The sequence below is a fragment of the Hemibagrus wyckioides genome, linkage group LG17, assembly GCF_019097595.1.
Source record: "Hemibagrus wyckioides isolate EC202008001 linkage group LG17, SWU_Hwy_1.0, whole genome shotgun sequence".
NCBI lineage: Eukaryota > Metazoa > Chordata > Actinopteri > Siluriformes > Bagridae > Hemibagrus > Hemibagrus wyckioides.
Window position 1 is genome coordinate 2,135,959 of NC_080726.1, and position 18,487 is coordinate 2,154,445.

General features: G+C 43.0%; 1 protein-coding gene across 1 annotated transcript; it reads left to right on the forward strand.

Annotated features, from left to right (window-relative positions):
- Positions 1–352: 352 nt before the first annotated feature.
- Positions 353–18,299, forward strand: LOC131367766 (E3 ubiquitin/ISG15 ligase TRIM25-like). Its single transcript, XM_058413251.1, has 7 exons — positions 353–943; positions 2,391–2,486; positions 2,655–2,888; positions 3,077–3,236; positions 14,166–14,171; positions 17,373–17,426; positions 17,669–18,299. Exons 1-7 carry the CDS (start codon positions 353–355, stop codon positions 18,190–18,192), a joined length of 1,665 nt encoding a protein of 554 aa, XP_058269234.1. The 3' UTR covers positions 18,193–18,299.
- The last annotated feature ends 188 nt before the right edge of the window (positions 18,300–18,487 follow it).

Here is an 18,487-nt window from a genome sequence, read left to right on the forward strand (position 1 = left end):
AACCACACTGATAGACATAAGTAAAAGAAAGAGGATATATCTAAGAATCATTCTTTAGGTTTCTTTGAATTATCTTTCATAAGAGGAGATATTCTTTTTCGTCTTTTACCTTTACCGTGATCTGTCGTCTTCACCTTGATACTGACCTCTTGTCTTTCGGTACGTTCAGCTCCACTTTCTATGTCCATTCGTTCTCTTTCTCCAAGATTATTAGAATAATCCAAATCCGTTTGACTCACTCTCTTTGCCATACAATATCACAAACAACACCAGAAAGTTCAGTGGAGAGAAACTGAAAGTCTCTCTCTCTCTCTCTCTCTCTCTCTCTCGCTATCACTTACACTTCTGGAAAATGGCAGAGAATGGCAGTCATTTTTCTGTGGATCAGTTCCTCTGTCCAGTGTGTCTGGACCTTCTGAAGGATCCAGTGACTACTCCCTGTGGACACAGCTTCTGTAAGGTGTGTATTAATGGTCACTGGGATCAGGAGGATATGAAGGGTGTCTTCAGCTGCCCCCAGTGTAGAGAGACTTTCACTCCAAGGCCTGTTCTACACAGGAACAACATGCTGACTGAAGTGGTGGAGAAACTGAAGAAGACTGAACTCCAAGCTGATTCTCCTGCTCACTGTTACACTGGACCTGGAGATGTGGAGTGTAATTTCTGCACTGGGAGAAAACACAAAGCCGTCAAGTCCTGTCTGGTTTGTCAGGCCTCCTATTGTGAAGATCATCTTAAACCTCACTATCAGTCTCCTGCCTTTAAGAAGCACAAGTTAGTTGAAGCCTGTGCAGAGCTCCAAGAGAAGATCTGCTCTGAACATGACAAACTGATGGAGATCTACTGTCGTACTGACCAAAGCCTCATCTGTGACTTGTGTACGATGGAAGAACACAAAGGTCATGATACTGTTTCAACTAAAGCAGAAAGAACTAAAAAACTGGTAAGAACTGTGCATGATTTGTTTTCAAGTCAATTTATTTAAATTCTATTTCTGATCTCATTTACATTCATTTGATTTAATTGATTCTATGACTATGGGCAGATATTGCTGCAGTTCTTTTAATGTTGCTGTTGGCCTTTTAGCAATTTTTAGCAATTTTAGAGGGAGGTCCTGTTCCTACTGATGTCAGAGTGTGTCTTTAATGCTGATAATTGTTTTTACAGCATTCCAGGGTATATTCAGTGTCTTGAAAAATCTTTTGTAACCCTCTCCTAAGTGATCATTTACAATAATGAGATATTTTAACAATGCTTTGTAAGCTTTTTGTGGTTGTTAGAGTGAATTTAAATGTGATTGACGGATTCTGCCACATTAGTAAATATACAAGGGTGTGCACCCCTATTGTATACAATACAGGTTATTGTACATATTTTTCATTTTCCCCTAAAATGATTCTAAATGTGTTAAAATTCAGTATATAGGTTACAATTTCTCGTTCTGACATGATTTTTGTTGGTTTAATTTATACACAACACAAACCTGTCATTTGAACAGTGTATAGACTTTTTAAATCCAAGCCCGAAAGAGCTGCAAGTCAAACTGACACACCTTTTCCAAAACCCCAGACAACTGTGCTGTCTGCAGTGTAGCTGTCCTGAGCAGGTTTCAGGTGGATCTGGAGCCTACCCTGGTCACTGCAGGGGGCAGGATGTTAGATTTAGCTCTGGATGGGATGCTGGTCCATCATAGGGCAACATACAATCACATTCACACATCTGTTCACAACTAGAGGCCAATAAGCACACCTTAGGAGGTGGAAAAAAAACAGAGAACCCAAAGGAGAACATGCAAATCGCCACACAGATATTGACCTGAGCTGACGATTGAATGCAGGACCCTGGAGCAGCGGCTGTAACACTATTCAAGCAACTATGGCTTAGGCATTGTCTTTCTTTTAATTTATAACAACTTTTAAAGGTCTACATAAACTTTATCTTTCTAAATGTTTGAGAACCATAGTGTGTTTCTGAAAACTACTTTAGACTAATCTTGGAAGTTTTGAATTAGTGTCTGGTCAGATCTCTGTGTTTAATAAGGTATTTAAGGTACTTTAATAAGGTAGAATTGGGTGTAGTTCTGGATGAATGCACTTTTAACATTTTAAACATTTAATTCCCATGTTTTCAAATGTACAACACTCTCAGGTCAGCCTTTTTCACAAGTTCAGTTCAGTGAATTTCGTGGAACAGAAATAAAATCAACCTTCTTCCATTTATAGACTAAAGTTATTAAATAATGGAAAAAAACTCAGTTATATGAACACTGTGGCTTGGCTTGTGTATTTTTATATTTTATTTTTTTGTACTTACTTACTATGAGGTTTTTTTTTGCAATAATTCTGTAGAACATGATTAAATGTACTTGAACCTATTTTATTTGGACTTAGCATAAGCTAAAGGAGGAGCAGATGAAATCCCAGCAGAGGATCCAGGAGAAGCAGAAGAAGGTGCGGGAGCTGAAACAGACTGTGGACATTATTAAGGTGAGGAGTTAATATATATATATATATATATATATATATATATATATATATATATATATATATATATATATATATATATACATTGAGGTGAGGAGGAAGCACACACAAAAACACACCCCCAAAAAAAAGAAATTATTGTGTTTATTTATGGTGTGTGTGTCCTTACAGATGCGTTCACAGGCAGCAGTAGATGACAGTGAGAGGATCTTCAGTGAGCTGATCACCTCCATGGAGAAAAAGCGCTCTGAGGTGATGGAGCTGATCAGAACTCAGGAGAAAGCTGAAGTGAGTCGAGCTGAACGACTCCTGAATCAACTGGAGCAGGAGATTGCTGATCTTAAGAGGAGAGTCACTGAGCTGGAGGAGCTTTCACACACACACGATCACATCCACTTCCTCCAGGTAACACTCACTGTCTGATCTACAGAGGGCGCTGTTCCTCACAAAGTTTCCTCCTAAAAGCTCATTACAGCAAGAAGAAATGTTCCTGTCTGAGATCACAAGTGTGTCTTTGGTCTGATTCAGTCTGAGATTCATTCGTTCCTCTCCTACACTTTTCTCCTTCTCTATGATGTGTTTCCTCTCTGTAGAGTTTCCCGTCTCTCTGTGTCTCTCCTGGATGTGAAGACTCACCCAGCTTCACTGTCAATCAACATCTCTCATTTGATGGAGTGAGGAAATCTCTCTCAGATCTGAAAAAACGAGTCGAGCAAATCTGTGAGGAGGAATTCAACAAAATCCGTCCACAAGGTAAACAAGTAAACATTGTAAACATAAAGATTACCATTAGCCTTGTAAAAAAAATAAAATAAAATAAAATAAATAAGTAAATAAATAAATAAATAAAAATTTAATCACAAATCCACAAACTAATTTTCACACATAAGTACTATTGACAGTAGATAAGAACTGAGTCCTTAATTCCTACATGAAATACATCAGAAAGTAAAAAAACACAAATTTTTGATGTTTGAGGTTTTGAAACTCTTGCCATGTAATTTTTCTTTGTGTCTTTACAGCTGCAGCATTTCAGATGGTTTTACCCTCGAAACAGAATAGCATGGAAGATTTTCTGCAGTGTAAAACACAACACAACACACTTTGCTTCTCTTAAGTATTCATGTTTGATGAGTTCTGTTGCTGTTTGTGGGGTGTTTAATGCCTATATAACCTAATGCAGGATACACAATGTGTTTCAAAGGAAATGTGAAAACCTGTCCTGAGTGTCTTGGGGTTATTCAACATGGTTAGCTTCCTCTTCTGTATCTTATCCAGGAAGACAATATTTGCATTCCTCCATCGTTGGTGGACACTTTCTTGTTGCCATATAATGGTGATGAACTGTTGGTGGCTCTTATGCAGTGGTATCCCATTTCCTTCAGAAGTGATGCAGGGGTACAGGGGATTTGTCTTTCAGTTCCTTGATGGCAGCATGCATCTCAGTAAAGGAAGGTGGTAGAATGAAACTCTGTGTGTGTGGTAAAATTGGTAGTTCTTCCAGGGCTGTGAGATCCTGCTGATTTAGTAGTGCTTGGAAATGCTCCCCTAACCCTTATCCATTACTAGACAATAGCTGTTTGGTCCTTAATTAGGGTCAGCTTGTCAAGGGTTGTGGGGCTGTTGTGCCTTGGATGTCCATCATTTTTTGCCAGTTCTGCTTAAAGGATACAGAAGATGGATTATTAGGGGCTTTATGCATATGCTCCTCTCATGGCTTGAGTAATGACAGCATCCCTCAAGTATTATGTCTGATGATGACATAATCCAGAAGGTACCCTTTGCATCTTGTAGAAGCCATCCTTCACGTCTTCTGCTTATGGAATAGGATAGGTGCATAAGGGCTGAGAAGAGTGGCATGCTGATTTTCTGCAAGGCAGAGGGAGAATGACAATCTTTCAGTAATGCCAGCTGATGTCTCAGTGTGCTGCCACTGTGCAGAGTCTGGATTGAGGCTTCCAGATCATTCAGGCCTGTGGACCAACTCAAAGAGTTGAAATGTCTGATTGAAATGCCAGATACCAAGAAGATCCCCATATTAGTTTTTCATGCAGTGGAGCCACTGGAGTAGGGTGTGTACCAAACAGAGGGCCCATCATAACATATACAACATATAGAGTCAGAGAGTGAGCATTGCCCATTTGATGACCAGTCATTTTCCTTAATTGTGCTGTATATGCTATCCTGCACCAAAATCTGCAAAATTAGGAGAGCAGAAACACAGACACACAATCTTATTCTTATTATTCTTATTTCTATGATTATCTTATTCTTATTATTCTTATTTCTATGATTATCTTATTCTTATTATTCTTATTTCTATGATTAACATCTAACCTGTGTATATTGTTTTAGATTTCTGTTATCTGACTCTAGATCCAAACACAGCACATCCTGAACTCATTCTGTCTGAGAAGAACAGGGAGGTGACATGCAGCACAACAGAACAGCGATACTCTGATCATCCAGAGAGATTTGACTCCAAAATCCAAAATCCAAAATCTTCCTCTCTATCTTTCCGACATGACAAAATTGAGACTGTGCTCCGAGGTCCAGCATCCTCCAGAATAGGAGTGTATGTGGATCACAGTGCAGGAACTCTGTCCTTCTACAGCGTCTCTGAAATGATGAGGCTCCTCCACAGAGTCCACACCACATTCACTCAGCCTCTATACGCTGGGTTCTGGATGTGGACTTATAACTCAACTGTGAGATTATGTGATCCAAAATGAAATGTTTGGTGAAGTGTTTAGTAAAATTATAAAAACTTAGCTTGGTATCAGATTATTATTTGTGTGAAAAGACTGCACTGTGTAAAGAAACTGTAATGCTTATGCTAAACAAAATTTCACAAGTTGTTATTTTCTAAATCTATTAAAAATAACATCACCACATTTGCAGAAGAATCCCGATGCTTTGCATGACACTCAAAACTGAGCTCAGGTCCATCATATGATCATCTTAGAGATGTTTCTACAACTTGATGAAAGGTCTCTGGAAAATCCACTTGAATAGTATAGGAGACATTGCTCTGTTTACAAAGAAAGCAATAGAAATGCGAGGTAGATACAGGTTTATTACCATTTGGGCATTTACAAGCTTACTGTTATTTTATGGAAAATGTTTTGCTTGAAAAGTGTTCTAGTAGTATCTTTTGTTAAATTAAATGCTACATGGTTTTGCATGTTTTCTGATGCAGTGAAGTCTGGCCTTAAATGTCCAAATACATATAAAGCAGGACATCGGTTTATGATGTCCTCGACTTACGGTGTTTTGTGGTTACGTTGCCATCTCCAACATACGGCGTTTGCGACATTAAAACAAATTTTGCGCAGGAACTAGTTGGCAAGCAGAGCGGACGAATACGTCGTCACGCGGCAGTATACAAGGAAGACGGAAGTATGTGAGTTCAGTCTTAAGTGTGACTTAAGTCGAGGACCCCGTGTATAATATTTTACTATAGGATAATAATAATTAATTAAAATTATTAAGCAATTAAATATAATTGAGCTATATAGTTGAGCTACCTCTTAATGAGTTAATATGATTTCTGGATGCATATTAAACAAGAACATATACTGCATGTCATGGTGGCAGATACAAACACAGGTGCAGGTACAATGATTTAAAATGATTAGAATGAGTCCTTACCTACTGAGGGTGAATCTGACTGATTGGAACCAGTTGTGTATAATTGTCAATAATGAGGTGAACATGACTGTGAGAGCATCTATAATGGATGTCTCTTATAGTCCTCAGCAGATATCTTTGTCCCATTTTTCTCTGGGATGCATAGTTTGATACCAGTTTCAGTGTTGACATAGCAGAGTTCCTCCTAGACCTCCCTCTGGGCCATGGACTAGGATGGTTCGTTTGATGTGCATGGAACTCCTGACAGTAAAGTACATCATGAGCTAGCATGACCAGCATCTGTCCTCAGGTACCTAGCTCACCCAGTCTCTCTCATTTGGGAGAAATGTAAGGGATACATAGTAACTTAACTTTAAGCTTTAATTTTTTATTATATGTTTCTGTAAAGCTGCTTTCAGACAATGTCAATTTTTAAAAGTACTATACAAATAAATTGAATTTAATTGAATAAGGAACTGTAGCTTGCTCTCTCTGTGCTGTGAGTCTATGATTTCCTTGACAGCGTAAGCTGGTTTACCTTTGATGTGAAGAAGAGCAGCAGTGACTGGCTTTATACAGAAGGGGCAGTTCAAGTTTGTATGTGATATTAGTCACAATGTGAAAGAGACCTCTTTTGTTGATGGTTTCTGGTCATGAGCCAAATCCATTCACCTGCTTTGTAGAAGGGTGTCTCTGTACAACATCTACCTGCAAACTTCTTGGTGATTTGGACAAATATACAAATATATCAAATATACATTACCCATATACATATACATATCCCATCCTTGGAGGGTTGTGGTCAGAGCGCTGGATCAGCACCCCTGGAATTGGGGTGGGGATGGCCTTGCTCATGGGCCTAGCATTGGCAGCTTTGCAGTGCTGGGGTTTGAACCCCACTCTTCTGATCATCAACCCAGAGCCTTAACCACTTGAGCTACCATCACCTCTTTTCTCCAAACCATGATTTATGAAATTTGATTCTAAGGCATCTACGATTGATCCAAAATTAAAGTTTAGGAAGAATCAGGCTTTAACTGCTAGTTTCCCTTTTTCAGTTGGATATTCAGTGGAGATACTATGATGCCAAATTCTCAGATTTAATTAAATTCAATCCATTTTTGTTTGTATAATGATTTTAACAATGGACATGGTCCCAAAGCAGCTTCACTGTCAATCAACATCTTTCATTTGGAGTGACAAAATCTCTCTCAAATCTTAAAAATGAGTCAAAACTGAGGAGAAATTTAACAAAACCTGTATTAATAAAAAAAAGTATTTATGTGTCTTCTGGGAATTAATTGATTCTTTGAATCAGATCAAAGTGGTTCTTGAATGGTTGGAGCTGAATCAAAAAATTTGAACAGTCATTCCCTTCCATGGGACATTGATGCTGTGTGAACACAGTCCAATTTTAAGTGGCCAAGGGGGTCAGGTCAAAAAGTCAAAAAAGTCAAAGAAACTTTATTGACACTTCAACCATATATAGCTGGTGCAGTACATGGTGAAATGAAACAATGTTCCTCCTGGACCAGAGGTGCTACACAGAACAGAAACAAAGTACAGGGTGCAGCAGACAAACAAAGAGATAAACTAATACTTTCAAGGTGCAATATTCTTTAAAAACTAAACTTCCAATGTAAGTGCAGAGGATGATGAGACAATGCAGACAAACAAGAGACATAACGCTACCTGTGTGCAAAAGAACAGTGTTAGACAGTGAGTGCAAAAAAGAAACAGGGTTAGGGACAGTGAGTGATAGCAGCAGAAATAGTTATTGTAGTTATAACAGTTAAAGTGTAGTTCAAATATTTAAAGTGATGTGTGTATGTAAACAAGATCAATTGTGTGTGTGTGTCCAACTCAGGTCAGTTGTCTGTTGAGATACCTGATTGCCTGAGGAAAGCTGTTCAACAGCATACCTCAGCAAGACCATAAAAGACTATCTGTCCCCCAGATTTTCTGTCATCACTAAGCTGTTTGTGGTGGCAATGTGAACTCCGAAACTGCTTTGTTTGTGAATTTCTTTTTATCATGTGTGGCGCTCACAGTGGGAGAACACAGTACAGAACTGAGACAGGGAAGAGATAGAACAGTGCAGTCTTTTTTTTAGATACTTATGCTAACAGAAAAGGCAACGTAAAGGCACTTTATCTTAGCTATGTGAGAAGGCTGCAGTTGGCGGAGGCCACCCAGGCCTGGCGTAGCGGTAGGCACTGGATGCAGCAGCAGTCAGGTGGCATCAGCCCGGAAGAGTTTCAGCATTATCCCGAGGAATCTGCGGATAGAGGGCGAGAGAATGCGAAGCATTAGTTCCATCCCTAAGACATCTCACCTTCATTCTATGCCAGTGCCTGGTTCGCCCCACATTGCACTCTGATTTAGCAGGGCTGTCTATGGTGCTGAGTTTCTGCTGTGCTCTGCCAGCACCACTGTCTGTAGTGCTGATCTGCTGCTGCCATCTTTGTGAGGCTGGTTTGGAGGGGCGAAGAGCGGTGTTCTGCACACAGCGTGCAGCAGAGCTTGTGCTGCTCTCACAGCCCCCCCCCAGCTCTGAGTCCCCAGAGGGTGTAGGCCCAGGAGAGATCATCTGTGTTGCCATGCCAGCTCCTGGCTTTGTGCTGGACCTGAAAGGAGAAGTCCTGAAAGGAACCCCCTAGTTACCCGTGCGTTGGTGTCTTTCACTTTCGCCTTCCATAGCAGGGGAGTGTGGTCGGTGACTAGGTTGTACTTAATGTTTCTTAATGGAGTTTCTTAATGGCCCACTTTATTGTCAGGGCTTCCCGTTCAACCATGGTGTAGTTCTTCTCGGCGGGGGTCAGCGTTCTTGAAATGAAGAGGACTAGGTGCTCTTCCCTATTAAACTCCTGAGACAGGTCAGCCCCCAGCCCTGTCTCTGAGGTGTCTGTATGTATGGTGAAGGGGATGCTGAAGTCCAGATTCTCCTTCTGAAGGCCTGTTTCATCTCTGCCGTCCATAGCACCTGGTCCGGTTGGCCCTTCCTTTTCAGATCTGAAATGGGGGAGGATAGAGAGGAGAAGTTAGGTACAAAGCGTAAATAATATCCAGCCAAACCCAGAAAAGCATGTACCTGTTTCTTTGTGGCCAGGTGGGGGTACTTGCCTCTACCTCTACAGGGGTGACAGCCTCTATCTTTTTCTCCTGGGGGTGTAGCAACCCCTGGCTGATGCAGTATTCTAGGTACTGTGCTTTGGTCAGCCCCGGATGACACTTGCTGGGATTTGCTGTCAGCCCGGCCTTCCGAAGGCCACCCAGCACCTCCCCCAGATGGAACAAGTGGTCAACCCAGGTGGAGGAATGGATGATCAGGCACTTTCCCCATGTAGGGAAAAGGAAAGGACCCTACAAGGTACTGCCAGTGGCTGCCGGCAGTGCTGAAGACAGTCTTCAGCTTGGCATCTGGAGTGAGGGTGACTTGCCAATACCCATTGGTTACGTTAAGCATTGAGAGGAACTGGGCCTTCCCCAGGTGCTCCACCAGCTTGTTCACTTGGGGGAGGGGGAAGCTGTTGAATTCTGAGATCTGATTGAGCCTTCAGGGACCCTGTATGGCCACTGTCTGACCACCAACCCAGGAGGGGTTTTGATTTCATGCTGCACCAGCTGCGTGAGCCCGGGGGTAGACAAGAAGATGTCGGCAAACTGGTCGACAAACTCTATGAGGTCCTGTAGCTGGGCTGGGGTGAGATCATATCCCTTTTTCACCAGGGTGCTCTTTTGGGGATCTGTAACAACCAAAGCAAAGGCAGACACCACCAGAACTGGCGGCAACCACTTATTAAAAATATTCACGATAGGGTTGGGTGTTTGCCCACTTACCTGGAAGTTGGAGGGTTAGGATTAGGGTCTGAAATGGGACTGCCTCGGGGTATTGGGTTGCGTAGTCCATGATGACCAGAATGTATTCATTACCCTGGGCTGACTTTGGTAGCGGCCCAACAAGATCCATGCCAACCCTCTCAAAAGGCACACTGATGATGGCCAGGGGAATAAGAGGTGTCAGTGCTGGCTTGGCATTTGGTGCAGGCCTTGCAGGCCTTGCATTCCTGGCTATGTGAACCGGTCCTTAAGCTTCTCTAATGTGTTGGGGGCCCCTGGGTGGCCCCCAAGGGGATGGGAATATGGAACCACTAGCAGGTCACATGTCTCTCCCTGGCATTCCGTATGATAGTACAGCAGCCTGTCCCAGACCAGGAAATAGGAGGAGAGAAGTTGGGCCCTTGAATTCACATTCACTCCCTCCACTTGAAGTACCTGGCTCCAACAGTGCAGCCGGTCATCCTCTTTCTGGTTCCTACTGGAGCTCCCCTACCAGGCAACCTGTCGAGACACAAATAAGAGAGGGTTGATGTTAGTACCAGACTCACGTGGAGAGGATACTTCTTGGTCCTCCTGAGCCTTCAGGTGGTCAGGTGGTGTCAGGAGGGGTTTTGGCATTATCCTGAGGAGGCTGTGGATAGAGGGACAGAGAACGTGAAGGATTAGTTCCATCTCTAAGACACCTCAGCATTTTTTCTATTCCAGTGCCTGGTTCTCGTCAAGAGTCTTCTCCCCAAGGGTGAGGAGTTTAGTGGTACCCCTGATTGGCCATCGTTGTTGTAGCGGGCCTTCTGCTGCCCCACCTTCCACTCTGACTTAGTGACACTGTGTATTGTGCTGAGTTTCTGCTGCACTCTGCCTGCACCGCTGTCCATAGTGCTGATCCACCACTGCTGTCTTTGTGAGGCTGGTTTGGAGAGGCGAAGAGTGGTTTTCTGTCCTCAGCGTCTACCAGTTCTACACATGCCTAACAGAAACTTTAGGAGAAGTCTGCCAATGTGCTTACTCTCTGTGTCAGGCGTTTTTTAAATGCTTGGTTTTTGAAGCATCTGGCTGCATGCATTGCGTGAGATTTCAGTTAGGAAACTCTCCACTCCAGCCCAGCTTTGTTTTTAAGCCAGGTGCCTGATCCCTGTGCCAACTTCAGTTATGGGGCTTGCACATGGAGCTTGTGTAAGCAGAACTTGAGAGGGGAACTTTGAGCAGTCACTCCAGGCTGCAGCTGAGCTCCTATAGACAGGAGCAGAAGGCTAGTGTGTCAGTCTGTGCCCATCCTCGTAGTGCACCCAGAGCCAGTCCCAGCTAGGGAGAGATGATCAGAGGACCATCATCTCCTCTAGATGGGCTATCAAGAGGTCCTGATACCCGAGGGCTCAGGTTTCTGATAGCAGCTACCCCTTGGGGTAGACTTGAGTTCAGCAGGTCAACATGTTCTCATCTCCCACAACACCCTCGATGGATAATCATTCCAGCCTCACTGTAGCAAATGTTTCAAGGTGGTCTGCCTGCCCTAGGCTCACCTTTCGTTGTCTCTCCTACTCAACCTGTTCACCACCTCCCTACCAGCATGCTGCTTCTGGGCTCTGAACAGGTCAGGAGTGTCACATAAACCATGCCCATCTCACGTCACTTGGCAGCATTACATTCACTGCTAAGCATATTTCTATGGATTCTAGATACTGTAACAGAGGGATACTCACATGAAACCTTATACTCAAAATTAAGGAGAATGTACAAAACCCCTGAGGACCAAATATACAAATAGGCAAATATGCAGGCCCAGTTCTAGCTTAAGGGTGTGGATTTGAACCTCACTGCAACAACCTCAGGCTGGATCAGTGCCAAGACCCACTTGTCCCTTTGGTTCAGGGTTCAAGACCCTCTAGGCCTCATGACAGTGACAGCCAATATTGCAACTTTAGGTCTGGCGCACGAGACCATTTTGGTTTTGGTCAAAGGGCGGGGGTTCTCACCTCTGCAGTCCTTAGCCACTAAGGACAGTCAATGTTGTGCAACATGAGTTTCATACACTTCTTCTGTGGAAAAAAACCCCAGCTTTGGGCCCCATGCTCAAGGTGTTGTACTGTTGCAGGCTTCTCACAGATGGATGTCTCTCTTATAGCACAGGATGTGGCTTTTGGAGCCCATCCTGCACAGGGCTTTTGGGGAGGCCTTCACTTTTCCACTGGAATGAGGGCAGCGTTTCAGGTGCTGGAAACACCGCAGCCTAGGGGATAGGATGTGCAGGTCCGTCTGGACATCCATATCTATTGTCAGAGCAGGCTGCACTATCACCATCCTCTCTAATTGACGTGGCAGATCCAGCTCTGGCTAGAGAACAGACTACTATCCTTAGAGGATGATATGTACTTTAGGACATACAATTTGGGATGCAGGCCTCCTTCCAAGGTAGGAGCTAAGGCCCAGGGATTGGCACCTCCACCTTCAGCTGTTAAAAGCTGTATGATAGGGGACTTTTGTGCACTTGCATTCATAGAATTGGCCCTCTGTCCCCTCTGGTGCCCTCTCACACCTCCAAATCCTTTTGGGGCTAGTCACCTTAGAGCAGACATGGCCAATGTCTCACCTGTGCTCTTCTTTCCTAATAGTTGTGCTCCCAGGAATGCCTGCCAGACTGGACCAGGTCCAAGCCCACTCACTCTTAGCGGTGCCACAATGGTTCCTGTGCCCCTCCTCGATGTTGATCTTAGAGTGATTCCTTTCAAAAGGGTTCCTTCACCTATGGGGCTGGAGGGCTATACTCCCCCTGACCAGGCATGTGGTACCTTTGGGTTTGCCCTTGGAGGTGGACAGGCTCATAGGCTTTGGCCTCTAGGCTTGGTTTCATCTCAAGCACTAGGGCTCCTTCAACCAAAAACTATACAGCATGAAGTGGAGATTTTCTGCCAGTGAAATGAGCAGCACCATTAGGATCCAGTCCACTACCAGCCTGGTTCAGTGCAGTTGTGAGTTCCCCAAAGAATGCCTCTTGGCAGGGCTGCTACCCTTCAGGTGTACATTATGGTCTTTTTGGCCAGACATGCATCCATCCTCGTGGCCTTTACTTGGTGGAATTCTCTGGTCTATTTTGTGTGGTGGCAGAAGGCTGAGAAATTCATGCAGACTGCGATCTCTCTTTGGGACCTCTTTTTACCAGCCACTTTGAGCCACTGAAGTTAGTCTCAGAGTTTCTGACCCTGTAAATGGCTGTCCTCTGAGCCTTAACCTCCCTTAGAAGTTGGGAGACTTGTAGGCCCTTTCAGTAGCATCCTCCTGCCTAGATTTGCACCTGGGATGGTTAAGTTAATTCTACACAATGGACCAGGTTAGATACAAAGGACACTTCCTGTCACTATACAGCTGGTTATACTGCAGGCTTTGTTTCTTCCATCTCAGCAGGTCTTTTGAGATGGAAAGGCTGCATCATGCATGTCAGGCTAGTGCACTCAGAAAGTATGTCCACCACTCTAGATAGTAGCATAACTCCACTCAACTTTTCTGTGGCTGCATTAGGGGTAACGCTGTCACCAGACAGAGCGAGGGTCATGGATGTTATAGCCCATGCTTAGGAGGTGCAGGGAGTGATCTCATGTCTTACCCTGCTAGGGGCATAGCATCTTCAACTGCCCTGTTCAGGGGCATCCCCTGCACAATATTTGTGCATTTAGCAGATTTTCTACCTGGGCTTGGATGGGACCCTGGGATCACACATCCTACAGGGCTGATCCCATTTACTTTCTTTTCTCCCGGTGGGTTTTTTTGTCTTAACCTCCACGGACTTGATGATGTCAGGTATTTCTCCTTCATGTGGAGGCATTGCTATTGATGTTCCCATAGGATCAATCCATGATGCAGCGTTGAGTTCCCTTAAAAGGGAATGTCTCAGGTTACGTATGTAACCTGGTTCCCTGGGAAGGGAAGGGAATGCTACATCACTTGCCACACACTGGGCATGCCTGATGTCTTCCTTCAGACAATAAAAATCTGGGAGACACCTGACATACATGCAATTTTATGATCTTGCTGATGTGTGCTGCTATTTTGTCTGACCCCCTTGGCAAATTAAAATTAGCTTCAGACACCAGCTCCACAAAGTTTCTATACCCTCAATCTAAAAAGAAGTGTCTTATTTCATTCTAAGGAAAGGTTTGAACAGGAGATAATTTTTTTTTATTTGTGTATGGGTAGGATTAAACATGTGTAATACCACAGTATCTTGTGAAGGCTTCTAGAAAAACAATATCATAGAAGAAGTTGCAATTTGATTTAAGTAATATTGTAGTAAAAGTTCACTGACACATTTGATATTGTAAAGTTTAAATAATCCTAAAGGTAAGTCAGTACTTGGAGCTGTATTGTTTGTTGATTGTTTGCTTTCTCTAAACCTTTAGTTTTGGTACATAGTGATTTTTTTTTCTTTTGTGAGGGTTATTTTATTTAAACAGGCATTAATCAGATTGTTATAAGAGTTTCTGTAAAATAATAATCATTATTGTGTGTAGTTTGTAGTGATTTTTATGATCAATGTGTCACGTCCGGTGCATCCGCCCTGTACGGGGTGCGAACCCGGACCTCTGTGGTAATTACATGCTCTGGCACACCATGGAGACAGACCCATACGCGGGATTCACAGAAGCTCTGCTTTATTTACATAAACGTGAGACAAAAGACATGAGTAAGACTAACCTAATCTTGAAGACACTACATGACACTAACTAAACTGAAACAAACAAATCCCTGAACATGAACTTGGACATGACTCTAACTAGAACATAGAACATGAAACACAGAACATTCAACAATGACCGACGAGGACAGGTGCACAAGGTACACCTATTTGTAGATATTAAGGTAAATGGGAAACAGGTGATACAACAGGAAGAAGAAAAATAAGGGGGGGGGCAGCACAGAATACACACAAAGAAGCAGGCTTCCAAGATTCGCCTGTCAGTGCCCTCTCCTGTCCAGCTGTTCCTGACACAATGTATGTCATTTTAAAGCTCCACAGGGCAAGATCATATCTTATACAGTAATCCCCCTTTATATCGTGGTTCATTTATTGTGGTCCTGGTATATGGCTGATTTTTATTTTGAACATAACTATTTTTTTCTGCAGATTTTCCCAGTATATCGCGGTATCTGCAAACCTTATAGTGAATTGTTTTTATGTTGAAATAAGGTAATTTATTAATAAAAATATAATTATTAATTACAATAATAATAATATATAAAATACCATACAGCATATTTACACAAGAGACAAAAACATGTAGCGTTGTTTAGGAAAGCACGGTGCGAGGATGCTGAAAATCAAAATACAGTATGGCTGGAGGAACAAGTCTGGCCAATACCCCATTCGTTTAATCACGGTTGGGACTGGCTGCTGGCTATGCATGCAGTTGGGTTGTCACCCAGCCAAGCAACTGCTACCACACCAACGGCCAGTTCATACAGTGAGTTACCAAGCCTCGCTCTTCCTGAAAAGTTCAATGGCTCTGCTGACTGATGCCGGGGGTTTCTGCACCAGTGCGACAACTTTTACTGGAGCTGCGCCAAGGCTCTCACACAGCGGCGGATTATGCTATCAAGTTTCGCACACTGCTGGCGCACTCGGGTTGGAACACGCCTTCACTCATGGCTGTGTTTTGCGAAGGGCTCAACATGGACCTGAAGGCAGACATGGCGTGCAGAGCGACCGACATTTCGCTTTCACAGTATATTTTCACCGCCATCCGCCTCGATAACCTGCGCCTCCCACTAGAATTCCACGAGTCTCAATCGGACATCTCAGAAGCTATGCAACTCGGAAGGGCTCGAGTCTCCATAGAAGAACGAGAGCATCATATATGGCTCCAGCTTTGCTTCTACTGTGAATGACCCAATTGCTATGGCAAAGATTCTGGTGGCCATCCCTTCACCTGGAAGTCAAAGAGTTTGTTCGATCTTGTAATGTGTGTGCCCAGTCACAAACCAGCCGTCAGTTACCTGAGGGCCTCCTAGAACCGTTACCCATTCCCCAGCATCCCTGGTCTTATATCTCAATAGACTTTTTAACCGACCTTCCAGAGTCCCAGGGCTACACCACCGTAATGGTCGTCATAGACCGGTTTTCTAAGGGCTGTAAACTGGTTCCCATGAAAGGACCTTCAAATTAGTGGTCATTTGTCAATTAAATACACAACAAGGACATTCATAACAGACTTCAATTAATCTGACTCTTTAAATTGCAACAAAGTTCTTTACACCAAAACCTTCTGCCAAACTTGTCCCATAAATCCCAAACCTCTCTCTCTTTAAAGACATGCCCACTCTCTCTGTCACACTACAACACACACTGAAGCAGGAAGTTTATTTCAGAGAAAGCAAAACACAAAAAATCAGTAACATCTCTCTGTCACTCTCTCTCTGCTAAAGTGGTGGAGAAATTGAAGAAGATCGAACTCCAGGCTGCTTCTCCTGCTCACTGTTACGCTGGACCTGGAGATGTGGAGTGTGATTTGTGTACTGGGATAAAGATTCAAGATTCAAGAAGCTTTATTGTCATTTCAACCACATGTAGCTGACGCAGTACATAGTGAAATGAAACAACGTCTCTCCAGGACCTGGTGCTACAGAAACATACAACATAAAGATCAAACACAAGAACAACACAGAGCTAGGACCGAAAGTTCGTCCAAGCCACATCAAGTGTAAAGTGTGCAGCTAGGTGCAAACAGAGCAACGACAAGACAGAGCAAAAATAATAAATACAAAAAAGACAACACAAAAACACAGGACAAAGAAAAAAGAAAGAGAACGTGCAATGAAAAGTAAATGAAATGAAATAAAATGAGATGATGATGAACTTTGGGGCCTTACAACATGTATTGTGCAAAAATACAATAGCAGCAGTTGAGGTAGTGCAAAATAGAAATAAACATAAATATAAATATAGCAGCAGATGAAAAACACAGGGGATGAGGTAGTGCAATAAGTATCGAACAATATAGGTTATGTGTGTGTGAGTGTGTGTGTCCACACAGGTGAGAGATAGAGTGAGTGTGTGTGTGTGTGTGTGTGTGTGTGTGTGTGTGAGAGACAGAGAGTTTTGTACAGTTCAGCCCCGGGTGTTGAGGAGCCTGATGGCTTGGGTAAAGAAACTGTTACACAGTCTGGTTGTGAGGGCCCGAATGCTCTGGTACCTCTTTCCAGATGGCAGGAGGGTGAAGTGTGTGTGTGAGGGGTGTGTGGGGTCAGCCACAATGCTGTTAACACAAAGCCATCAAGTCCTGTCTGGTTTGTCAGGCCTCCTATTGTGAAGATCATCTCAAATCACAAATCACAAAGTGGTAGCATCAGCCTTGTACATTTTTCCTATTCATGCTTTACATTGTTTCCATGTAATTTTTCCGTTTTTATTTTGTCTCTGTTTCTCCACAGCTTCAGAACTGATTTTACCCTCAGAACCAAAGAGCAGAGAAGATTTTCTGCAGTGTAGGTGTACAACACACACACACACACACATTCAGATATACACACACACACAAACACACATGCACACACACACATTTAGATATACACACACACACACACACACACTGTTAAAATGTTGTTTATCTAAATCTGATCTATTTTATAGATCAGCATTAGGAGGATAGAAACACAGACAGGTGTCTCACACACTTATTATAAATCCTGTGATTAACATCTAACCTGTGGACATTTTATTACTTTAGATTTCTGTTATCTGACTCTGGATCCAAACACAGAACATCCTATACTCATCCTGTCTGAGAAGAACAGAGTGGTGACACGCAGAATGACACACCGGCGATACTCTGATCATCCAGAGAGATTTGACTACTGTACTCAGGTGTTGTGTAAGGAGAGTGTGTGTGGACGCTGTTACTGGGAGGTGGAGAGGAGAGGTGATGTGTTCATATCAGTCTCATATAAACAGATCAGCAGGAAAGGACGGAGTTATGAGTGTGGGTTTGGACTCAACAGTCAGTCCTGGAGTCTGGACTGTTTTTCTTCCTCTGTCTCTTTCCAGCACAACAACAGTAAGTCTGAGCTCCGAGGTCCAGCATCCTCCAGAATAGGAGTGTATGTGGATCACAGTGCAGGAACTCTGTCCTTCTACAGCGTCTCTGACACGATGAGGCTCCTCCACAGAGTCCACACCACATTCACTCAGCCTCTATACGCTGGATTCAGGATATGGAGTTATAAGTCATCTGTTAGGTTATGTGATCCATAATGAAATGTTGGTAAAAGTGTTTATTAAAATTATAACTGAGGTGTGAGATTTAATTTCTCCCTGAGCTACACTGGACATTTTGTGTACAGAAACTGGAACAGTAATGAATGCAGATAGAAGAAATGTTCTCAAACAGACTATTTAACTGTATGCACTATAAGGATGATTTATTATCTTGATATGAAACATTACATGTCTAAAAAAGTATTTTTGCCTTGTCAAAGACTGTTTTCTCAGAAATAATAAAACTTACTCAAACTGCTGTGTCTTTCTGTGCTGCTGCTGGTGGAAATAC